The sequence below is a fragment of the Astatotilapia calliptera genome, chromosome 15 (assembly GCF_900246225.1).
Source record: "Astatotilapia calliptera chromosome 15, fAstCal1.2, whole genome shotgun sequence".
Taxonomy (NCBI): Eukaryota; Metazoa; Chordata; class Actinopteri; order Cichliformes; family Cichlidae; genus Astatotilapia; species Astatotilapia calliptera.
The window spans coordinates 28,508,564-28,520,699 of NC_039316.1; the positions used below are offsets into that span (position 1 = coordinate 28,508,564).

At 41.8% G+C, this 12,136-nt stretch overlaps 1 protein-coding gene across 2 annotated transcripts in view; it reads right to left on the reverse strand.

Annotated features, from left to right (window-relative positions):
* cdk19 (cyclin dependent kinase 19) overlaps nucleotides 1-12,136 on the reverse strand; it is a 73,035-nt gene that overhangs the window by 20,160 nt on the left and 40,739 nt on the right. For both annotated transcript variants that reach the window (XM_026194207.1, XM_026194206.1), the window contains 2 exons: nucleotides 3,664-3,774; nucleotides 3,205-3,345 (listed from right to left, as the gene is read on the reverse strand). In XM_026194207.1, the coding sequence (XP_026049992.1) occupies nucleotides 3,205-3,345; nucleotides 3,664-3,774 (252 nt within the window). The remainder of the gene's footprint in view (nucleotides 1-3,204; nucleotides 3,346-3,663; nucleotides 3,775-12,136) is intronic.

Sequence of the window (12,136 nt, forward strand, 5' to 3'; positions counted from 1 at the left end):
GTCTGTACGAAACATCCTGACACGTTATTTTAAGAGCCTGTCTTTTACTGAAGACATGTTTCAGGCTCACAGAGTCAACATTAATGTTACTACTAACACTTGTGTTTTTCCTACTATGGCAACTGCTGTGAGCAACAGAGACTACTAAAGCCATGCTGGCACACTGTGAGTGCATGATTTGATGGAGGGTTGCTAGTTCACACACACTACAGCACAGCGTATACTCGGCAGCTCTAACTGGTTGTTTCACCTTGTTTTATTTCTTGCTGCAGGCCTAATCAAGGGAACAAATAACGAAAACAATTGTAGTTTGCTGTTCTAACACCTGATTTATGCTTCAGCAGTAAGTCTACGCCATAATCTACAACGTAAGCTGATGTGCACCCTCATCAGGTTGTAGCACAACATTAGGTCGACGCAGCCCGCAGCTATTGTGATTGTCCTGTTCAGCAGTGTCGATTCTTCCTGTGCACTTCCAGCTACTTTTTCACTGCAGTGTTTTAATTTATCAGTAACAGAATAATAATTATCATCTCAGTAAAAGGAATTATAAGGTTATCGGTTCTTAGACTGTCACTACAATCAGCTGTGTCTCCAGCAGGGAAAAAGTGGCACAGTTTACATTACTTTTATTTTTATTACACTATAGAATGAGAGCGCGATGGCAAAGTGGAGACTGCTCCAGGACAGAAACAACTGCTAACACCTTACACCTGCACAGACAGCATGCTAACACTAAGTTAGCCAAGAGCCCAGAGTGGTGTTAAAGCTGAGTAAATGCTGACCCCAGCCCAGCACTGCGATAAAGTGAGCTGTCATTTGTGGCGAAATCAGCCACTGCTGAACTTCAAAGGGTAACAAACTGAAGCCTGTAGCCTCCATTTCTACCTGTTCATGTTTCTAAAATAGAATCACTCTGGTGATCGCTTTAAAGTGCTGGTTTTCATCTTTGCTCTGTGCTGTCGGCTTTGTTTTCATACCTAAATTCTAAGAAAAAAGATCATGAGTCTACTTATATAGGTAGATGAGGTGTTGGTGTGTGGGGCTGTAGCCTGTAGGTTTATATTGTTAAAGAGAGGGAAGAGAAATACCTCCAACATCCACGAAGCATGTAATGATTTGCATGAGTGTAACGTCACTGATATGCTGCTTAGAGATGGGGGCAACTCGCAAAGTGGAGCCAATGAGGATTGATAAGTGATATTGACAATGGAATCGGAATTGCTAAATTCCTATCAATTCCCATCCCTCCTTGTAAGGAGGAATTTAATACTACCGTGTTTTGTATTTTATCTAAATGGTCTGTTTCATAGGATTCACACAAAGAATCCTGAATTTTTTTGGAGTTGTTTGTTGTTGTTTTCTTTTCTTTCTTTTTTTTTTACCCCAGGGTCTTGTTTTTAAGGTGTGATTTATCTGACAACTGAGGCAAAGGCCACTGTATACAACATAACAGCAAATATGGCATGTTTCTGTTGAGTGAAGTGAGGGTGTGCAGGATTAATGCCGGACTAAGCAAACAGATGATGAAGTCAACTAGAGCAGAGGCTATGGATAGCTATAACCCTCAGCAAAGACACTATTCATAGATTTAATCCTGACTGGTAAAAAGGTTGGCCCGAACAAAAAGAAACATCAAAGGAGAAAAAAGCATGAATGAGGACAACAAACAGCTGCTGCAGTGGACAGTTTACAGCTTACATGCTGGGACCTTCTCATCATAGGTGCACATGAATACGTCAGTGGCCTGTCCACAGTACAAACACATGTGAGGAGCCATAACATGACTGGCTGAGAACACAAACATTTATGGTCTCGTCACTGACGCATTTACAGCATCCAAACTGTAGAAACTTTTATAGATACCTTGTGGATCACCAACAGACTGAAATACCTACTTGATCCGTTCAGGTTTGCATAATGTGCTGTCAAGACACCACATGACTACAAAGGATCGTTTGGGATTACGTAAGAGTTGACAACCGGACATAAAGAAAACGGAACCCATAGACAGATGCTTGAACTGTTTGGGAGCTCTGCCCTTTGACTTCTGAACCTGATTTATCTAAAGCCAAAAGCTTAGCTAACTTTCGCTTAAACAGTGTAATCTCAGTGAGCCAGTCTTACCAGAGCATTATCTGGAAAAAGGACTCAGTGCAGCCCATCTGACGTCAAAGCAGCAATGGCAGTAATCAAATCAAAGTTTCACCACATAATCTGCTGTTTGGTTAATTATACTTTTTCATCCACAAGCAAAAGTGCACATGGTCCTCAGTGGTGAGTGACAGATGCAGGGAGGCAGAGAGAGGCAGGGGAGATGCACTTACAGATGGGCTGTGGGAGTTTGCAGTGCTGAGTCATATGTTGGAAATTGTTCCAGTTCTGCTTTTTCTTTCTTTAACATGTGACAGATCTGTTTTCTCAGAAGGTGCCTGGAGCCACGTTGACTGGTTCTTTTCGGTGGTACTAGCATAACAAAATTGTATCTCCAAACAGACTGTCAGAAATCAGGTAATATACACAGCGACCTCCCTTCAACCAAAGCCCTGTGGGAAAAGCGAGGAGAACAGAGTCTCACAGGAACCACGTGTGTGTTGGAACCAGGTTAAAGGGTAGACGGGAGTCAGAAAGCACTCAGAGTTCAGGTCATTGTGCTTCTTCCAACAAATAAAATCATCATAACACATCACACGAAGACATAACAACGAAAGGCAGTGAAATAACACAGCTCTGCTCGGTGGAATCGTTCCGTGGGAACGAGTTCTGTGAGAAGTAGATATAGTAGAGTGGACAGCCTTCAGATAAGAGGTTCAGATATTTTCTCCCTAAATTTTCATTCCTAACAGTAAGATAGTCACACTATTTTATTTTCATTTCCTAATTGTTATCTAACACCTGTTGCAGGAAGGTTTTACTTCCAGTATCAGTGGATTTTTAGCTTTTCAAACTGCTTAGCTTTAGTAGTTTGAGCAGTTTGAGTTTGTTTTTTTATTTATAAAAATACGTGGTGGTGGTGGGGTTCTTTGTTGTTTCAGATAAAAGAAGGAAGTATGTTATTATATTTAACTTCATACCTAGCGTTTCCTTTCAGTTTCTCAATTTTAATAACCTTGGTTAATCACAATGCCTTTGGAAACATATGTATGGAGTGGGTAAGTGTCTGTAAAGGGAAATGAGAGCACTGAAGCTAATATAGCCACTCACCAGATCCCTGTGGAGCACCCAGTTGGCATGGAGGTAATGGATCCCATCCAGGATCTGATACAAGAGAGACTTCACCATCCCTCGGGGCAGCTGCATAGGCTTCTTATTGGCCTTGGAGGCGCGGTGGAACTTGATGATGTGCTGTGAAGCAAAGTAAGGGTTTGCCTCACTTATGCATGCCTCATCAGATGGAATAAACACAATATCTACAAAACCACCTCCAGTTGTCTCCTTTTCATACTTTCCCCAGAGCACCAAAAATATGAGTGAACAAATAAAACATTTGTAACAATCCAGAGACACTGCGGCTGCTGTTTATACACAATATTAACGGTTTAGGGCACAGTGCTGAATCTTAATGTAAACATCATTAGGTAACCGTTTCTGTAGCACGAGGTTTTCTGTCATTCATTAATCATATGAACAGTTCTTGCTAGAAGTAATGGCGCAGAGACTCACCCACAAGTCGTGTTCGGCGTAGTCAAAGAGGAGCCAGACCTTTCTGTCACTGTGGGACAGGAACACTTTCTGGAGGGCGATCACATTTGGGTGTTTCAGTTCTCGTAACAGCTGGAACACACAGTGGAAAGGTCTGATTAATGTTTGATGTCAGGTTTGTGCATCACATATGCTCATCTGATAACGATGTAACAAGTGGCGAAAAGCACAAAATCAAGAAATAAGAGCTGTCGTGACAGAAAAAAATGTTAACTTTTGCATCTTCAAGAAAACAGCAAAAAGGAGCCGGAGGAATAAAAGTAAAATGGTAGACAAGAACAAAGTGTCGCCTGTCCTCACACACCTTAAATAATCTTGAATTGCCCCCAAAAAAGACAAGGGATGATGGGTAATTACATTATCGTGCCCTTTAGACAGGCCCACGGGGTGTTTCAGTCAGCGAATAGACTGAATTCAAACATGACTCTCACCTACAGGGTGAATTACTCATTAGTGCATGCTAACATAACTGTTTTTGTCATTCACCTCCATCACAAACAGAGAATAAAGTATTCAGATGCACACAGTGGCTGACCTGAAACCAAAAGGTAAATATCAAGGAAATGTACTGGGGAGTAAGACTAAACACTATGAGAACACATTTCCGCCATAAGTAGTTTTTTGTTTTTTGTTTTTTAAATCAAACACCTAAAAGGAGGTACAGCTTCAGCCCTCTAATTCACACTCCAAGAGTAACTAAGGCTGAGGCTAAAATACTTCACGGCTTTCAAACTGGGTCATACACTCACAGGGAAAAGCTCTAATTTCACAGAGAAACCACTAACACAAATCCACAGTTACACTGCTTTCTGAATAGGACTGTACTACTATTACCTTCTTAAGTCATCATATAAAGCATCTTCATTTAAAAAATTGCTATATAAATATATATATTAATATTTATATGGTCATGTGAAAAAGAATGTTGTCACAGGACTACTTGCACATGATTGAACAGCAGACCCATCCTTTACAACATGGACGAATTTAACCCCACTCTTCTTTAAAACATTCCTTTAGTTCACTGCAGACTGCACGGTGGTGTTTAACAAGTCCTTTTCACATATCTGCACCTACAGCTTGTAGAATTTCAAAAATGTTTGTTTTGACACTTGCAGTCACAGTTTGTCCCATTTTCTGTTTCAGAGAATTACAAACATTTTAACAAGTTCCACACACACACACACACACACACACACACACACACACACACAGACACACTTGATACAGATTTCTCGAATGTAAAAAGATACAAAACTAATCTTTCATTCGTCTCTAGTTTGTACTGGACGTCTTCACATCACTTCACATGTATTTATATCCTTGTGGGGACATCTCATTTACATCATGCTTTCCCTAGCTGATTACCCTAACCATCAAAAATGAATGCCTAACCTTAAACATTTCCACATCATTCCATACCTAAACCCATTAACACCTGACCTGTCCAGAGGTTCAGTCAATGAGCTCGTCAATAGCTTCAATGCTAAAATGTTAAATGTTATGGACACAATAGCTCCCATTAAAGTGAAGGTTATCTCTGGAAGGAAAAAATCTCCATGGAGAAACTCCACACTGGTGAAAAATAAAAAAGGAGACTGTAGGAAAGCCGAGCGCAGATGGAGAAAAACAAATCTCCAGGTTCATTATGACATCTATAAAGAGAAACTTCACAACTATAATTTACAACTGAGGAGTGCAAGGAGGTCCTATTTCTCTGACATCATCACCAAAAACAGTCATAATGCTCGGGTCTTATTTTCTACAGTTGACACCGAAAAACTGTTTAAACACCATCAAACAGTTTCACCCTATTAACACCAAAGACCTGGAGGACATCTTAGGTCAACTGAACTCCTCCTCTTGCTGTTTAGATGTCCTGCCAACAAGTTTTTTCAAAAAGGTCTCAAAGACTTTGGAGTCAGACCTGTTACTGATCGTCAACCTTTCTTTAATGTCAGGTGTGTTTCCAGAACCACTAAAAACTGCTGTAATTAAACCTATACTGAAAAAGGACAATCTTGACAAGACGCAAATGAACAACTACAGGCCGATCTCAAATCTCCCATTTTTAAGTAAGATCATTGAAAAAGCAGTTTCTCAACAGCTCAATTACTTCTTAAAACAGAATAACTGCAGGTTTTAGACAGAACCACAGCACTGAAACCGCTCTGACCAAAGTGTTTAATGAGATATGTCTGAATACAGACAGTGGAAAAATGACAGTCTTAGTTTTATGTCTGTGAAGGTTCTCAGTCATCCAGGTCATTGTAGTCAAAGGAGCTTGCAAAGAAAAGCGTCTGGACTTCTTTAAGTTACTTGAAGACATTTCACCTCTCATCCGAGAAGCTTCTTCAGTTCTAAGGTCAAATGGTGGAGAGTCCCAGATATAAACCTAGTGGGAGTATCCCCCCACAGAGGGACAAAAGGACCCCCTGATGATCCTCCAATCGCCTGAGCCAAGGTGTGAAACTGGGTGTGGGTCCCAATCAGCCAGAGTTTCGGGTGAGTTCATTGTGAAATCTGGCCCCACCTTATCATGCGAATTCCTGAGATCAGATGGCCCAGGATGTGAGTGGGCGTTAAGGCGTCTGGGAAGGGAATTCAAAACTGGATTATAGATGGAAGAGAGTTGGTGTCGTAAACCACCGCCTCTGTTCAAAGATGGTCGCTCACAGTGGACATAGATGGCTTCTTTCACTCCTCTTTCAAACCATCTGTCCTCTCTGTCCAAAATGTGAACATTGGCATCCTCGAAAGAGTGTCCTTTATCCTTAATATGCAGACTTTAAGAACGCCCATTTAGGATAGCCGCACGTTTTGAGTGCGGCTATCAAAACGTGCACAACACAGAAGAGCCACCTCCACAGGACAAGACTCAGCAGTCCATCTGCATCTTAATACTCCCACTAGGTTTATATCTGGGACTCTCCACCATTTGACCTTAGAACTGAAGAAGCTTCTCGGATGAGAGGTGAAACGTCTTCAAGTAATTTAAAGAAGTCCAGATGCTTTTCTTTGCAAGTCTTAGTTTTACTGGATCTCAGTGCAGAATTTGATACAGTTGACCACAACATATTACTCGACTGGAGAACTGGGCAGGTCTTTCAGGAACTGTACTAAACTGGTTCAAAACATACTTAGAAAACAGGAAATACTTTGTATCAATAGGTAACTTCACATCTGAGCAGACAAGTATCGCATGAGGAGTTCCCCAAGGTTCCATCTTGGGACCCCTTCTGTTTAACATTTACATGCTCCAACTGGCACAGATTATAAAGAACAACAAAATAAACTATCATAGCATAACTATGCAGATGACACACAAATATATATCACAATGTCACCAGGAGACCGAGGCCCTGTACAGGCTCTTGATAAATGCATTGAGGAAATTAATGACTGGTTGTGCCACAATTTTCTCCAGCTAAACAAAAACAAAACTGAAGTAATAGTCTTTGGTGCCAAAGAAAAACAATTACAGGTCACGAGAGCACTTCAATCTATACACCTAAAAACCACAAACCAGGCGAGAAATTTGGGTGTAGTGATGGATGCAGACCTAAACGTAGAAAAACACATTAAGACAATAACAAAATCGGCTTACTATCACCTCAAGAATATATCACGGATAAAAGATCTGATGTCTCAACAGGACCTGGAAAAACTAGTCTATGAATTCATCTTTAGCAGGCTTGACTACTGTAACAGCATCTTTACAGGTCTACCTAAAAAAATCAGTCAGACAGCTGCAGCTCATTCAGAACTCTGCTGCTCGAGTCCTCACTAAGACCAAAAAAGTGGACCACATCAGTCCAGCTCTGAGGGCTTTACACTGGCTGCCTGTCCGTCAGAGGATAGACTTTAAAGTTCTGATGCTGGTCCATAAAGCTCTGAATGGTTTAGGACCAAAATACATCAGTGACCTCCTGACCCAGTATGAACCTCCCAGATCCCTCAGGTCATCTGGATCCGGTCTTTTATCAGATCCCACAGTCAGAACCAGACACGGAGAAGCTGCATTCAGCTTTTATGCTCCATATATCTGGAACAAACTCCCAGAAAGCCTCAGATCACCTGAAACACTCAGTTTATTTAAATCCAGGTTGAAGACTCACCTGTTCTCAGCTGCATTTGAATAAAACACCAAATCCACACTTTTAAGCTTAAATTTCAAAACTTACATTTTAACTACTGATTTTATCTACTGTTCTGATTTTATCTACTGTTTTTTTAATCAATTTTAAATCATGCTTTTTATTTGTTTTTGTTTTTAATGTCTCTGTGAAGCACTTTGAATCACCTTGTTGTTGAATTGTGCTATATAAATAAACTTTCCTTGCCTTGCCTAAACCTATCCCTAACCTAATTGTAACCCTAACTGTAACTGTAACTAAAACCGCATTTTGAGTATCAAAAATGCCTTCAAACTGGGAACTGGGATTTTGGTCCCCATAAGGGCTGTTTGTCTAGTATAGTAAACTTCTAATTTCTGGTACCCACAAAGATATTAATACACACACACAATGCTCTAGAGATTATAGCTTAGTCTATAGATACAATTTATAGATATTCCTTAAATGTCTCAAATACAGCTCATGAGCAAAGAGGCAAAGAGGACAACTCTAAGCACTGAATGTGACAGTGCTTGTGTTGTGGGTTGGAGTGTTTTCAAAAACAACTCATTCAAACTACATGAACGAATAAACAAAATTTACAGGACACCAAAGATAAGAAAAAAGAAATAAATACACCTCCAGCTCTCTTTGTGACAGTTTGTGTTTAGACCATTAAAGTGTTGAAAGGTTTTTGAAATTTTTTCTTTTTTTCACCGCTCTTCAAAATCCATCTGAGGCTTCAGACTTAAAAACCAAAATTAGGTCTAGGGAAGCATCAATCCCACTTTTTTAGTTCCAGTATAATACAGATGACAAATCAGCAAAACACGGTTTAAGCTTGATGTTGACTTAAATATAAAGGACTGATTATCAGTCTCTTGCTCAAAGATGTCGGATCAGTATTGGAACCCTCTCTTTGTGGTCCCACTTTAGTTGGGTAAGTGGTTAGGAAAAATGATGGATCAATTTACATATTAACTCATCATATTAACTCAAATCACATTCGCTTGACCTGATATATACAAATAAAATTATATTTAGTGATATTTGCATTGGCTAGAAGTTTCAGGGACAAAAGTGTGATTAGTGTGAACGGCTGGCTAACGCAGTGCACATTTCCACATCATTCAAGCGCTGCTACTTTAAGCAGCTCATTGATTTCACTAACTCCCATTTGGACTATCCTATTTGCTGACCCATCATGGACAATCCATAATCAATCGTAGGGCTGCTCAATTAATCGAATTTTAATCACAATTACGATCTGGGCTTTCAACGATCATTAAAAATGACTGAGCTGATTATTAGCCCCTCCCTCATTTATCCGCGACACCTTAAAGGCCGGTCTGTGAAAATATTGTCGGGCATAAACCAGTCCGTGGCGCAAAAAAGGGTGGAGACCGCTGATTAAGAGGACCCGAGGGAAACTCGGAAAGCTAAGCAGAAGTTATTTGGAGAGGAGAGTGACTGCCTTGGTTGAAAAGAGGGGTAAAAAAAACCTTCAGTGGTGTTGCACACTATTTTATATTATTTTTTTAAAGTCATTATTCAATACATTGTTATTGTTAACCCTTTAAAGCCGGTCAGAGCTGCACGCTCCGTTTTGTGTAACTATTTTTAAATCCCTGTAGAACCTGAACCGTGTAAGCTAGCGCAATAATATTTTTAGCATATTAAACCGGAGGAGTTGTACTTACATCTTATGCCATCAGCTTGTCCTCGGTCACGGTTTCCTTCCACATATAGCTTTGCAAAAATTGCATAAAAAGCGCTTGCAGGAACAAAAACATAATATTCCAGAAACACGCTTTGCCGATCTGATCAGCTGTTCCTAACACAGTGAAACAGGCATCAGCGCGAACTATGGCATGTTTGCCATTTCCTGCCTGAAACCGGAAGTGACGTCATTTTCCCAGAAAATGTAGTTTTTTACTTGTAGGCCTTAAAAGCCTATACTGGTGCTTTTATAAGTCATGTTTGACTTTTCTGAATAGTTTCTGTGATGCTTAGAACTCGAATTGCACTGCTGGAAATAGTTTATTTTGATGCACATGCTGTTTTCTTTGCAAATTTGCATCATAGGATTGTTTTTTTGTTTTTCCTGCAGTATATAAAAATTGGTGTATCTCCAAAATAAAACTATGAAGACACTCAAAATAAATTTCCTGTTGTTGTAAACTATTTTTTGCAACTTTTTTGTATTTAAAGTTTTGAGGGATAAATCTCTTAAATTTCTCCAAGTAGAAGTATATGTAAAAAAACAAAAACAAAAACGATTTTTAATTGTTTTGTAGTTTATTGCACTTTTTTGCAATTAATGTAGTTACTATGGACTTAATGCATATATATTATTAAAATATGGGCTATAACAGTTGTATAGCAACTTGAAATGCTCCCACAAATGGCACTACACTATTAGGTGTTATCCTAATAACAAACCGTGGGTAACACAGGAAGTCAAAGCTGTCCTCAACATGAAGAAGAAGGCTTTCAGGAGCAAAGTGAAGGAGGAGATGAAAGCAGCACAGCGGGAGGTGAAACGCTGCCTGAGGGAAGCAAAGGACACCTACAGGAGGAAGGTGGAGCAGAAGTTGGAGAGGAACAATATGAGGGAGGTCTGGAATGGTGTGAAAACCATCACAGGCCACAACACCAAGAAAAGCACAGTGGGGGGGACTGTGGAGAAGGCAAACGAACTCAACAACTTCTTCAACAGGTTTGACCAGCCCACAACCCCCCCACCCTCACCCTCACCTTCACTACAGAGTCCTCTCCCCACTCTCCTGCCTCCCTCGCTTCCCCCCCTTCCTGACACCATGACACCCCCCTCCTCCAATCCCTCTCTCAGCAGCAAGACATCTCCCCCCCTCCCCTCCTCCCAAACATCTCCCAGTGTCACAGTGGATCAGGTCAGGAGGCAACTGAGGAAGCTTCGCCCCAGAAAGGCAGCAGGCCCAGACAAGGTGTGTCCTAGGATGCTTAAGGCGTGTGCTGCTGAACTTGGGGAGCCGCTACAACGAGTCTTCAACCTCAGTCTGTGACTGGGGAGAGTGCCCGCCCTATGGAAGACATCCTGCATCGTCCCGGTCCCCAAAAAGAACCGGCCCAATGAGCTGAATGACTTCCGACCGGTGGCACTGACGTCACATCTTATGAAGACTCTAGAGCGGCTCTTCCTCAACCTCCTCCGACCACAGGTACAACATGCCCAGGACCCACTACAGTTTGCATACAAGGCGGGTGTCGGAGTGGAGGATGCCATCCTGTACCTCCTACACAGAGCCCACTCACGCCTGGATGGGGGAAAAGGCACGGTCAGGATCCTGTTTCTTGACTTTTCCAGTGCCTTTAATACCATCCGGCCCTGTATGCTTCAGGAAAAACCGAACAGGATGGAGGTGGACCCCTGCCTGGTCGCTTGGATCTCCGACTACCTCACCGACAGACCACAGTACGTCAGGCTGAAGGACATCACGTCTGACACAGTGGTCAGCAGCACAGGAGCACCACAGGGAACTGTGCTGTCCCCTCTTCTCTTCACCCTGTACACCTCTGACTTCTGCTACAACTCTGAATTATGCCATATTCAGAAGTTTGCAGATGACACGGCCATCATGGGGTGTATCTGGGATGATCAGGAAGAGGAGTACAGAAGTCTGGTGAGGAACTTTGTCGCATGGAGTCACACAAACCACCTGCAACTCAACACGTCAAAGACTAAGGAACTGGTTGTGGACTTCGGGAGGTCCAGAGAAGGTCCACTGCCGGTTCAGATAGAGGGGGAGGAGGTGGAGGTGGTCAACAAGTACAAGTACCTCGGGCTGTGGGTGGACAATAAACTGGACTGGTCATGCAACACAGAGCACCTGTATAAAAAAGCCCAAAGCCGACTGTACTTCCTCAGGAGGCTGAGGTCTTTTAACATCTGCAGGAAGCTCCTGAGGATGTTTTACCAGTCAGTGGTTGCTGGAGTACTTTTCTATGCTGTGGTGTGCTGGGGGAGCAGCACAGCAAAGAGGGACTCATCCAGGCTGGAGAAACTGATCAGGAAGGCTAGCTCTGTGGTCAGCATGAAGCTGGACACTCTGGTGACAGTGGCAGAGAAAAGGACATTAAAGAAACTGCTGGACATTATGAACAATGCTGGGCATCCTCTGCACACTGCCATAAACAATCAGAAGAGTCTGTTCAGTGACAGGTTGCTTCTCCCCAAGACAAGAACTAACAGACTTAAAAACTCCTTTGTCCCACACGCCATCAGACTGTTTAACTCCTCTCTGGAGGGGAGAGGGAGGGGAAACAGGAGGACAAAGGAG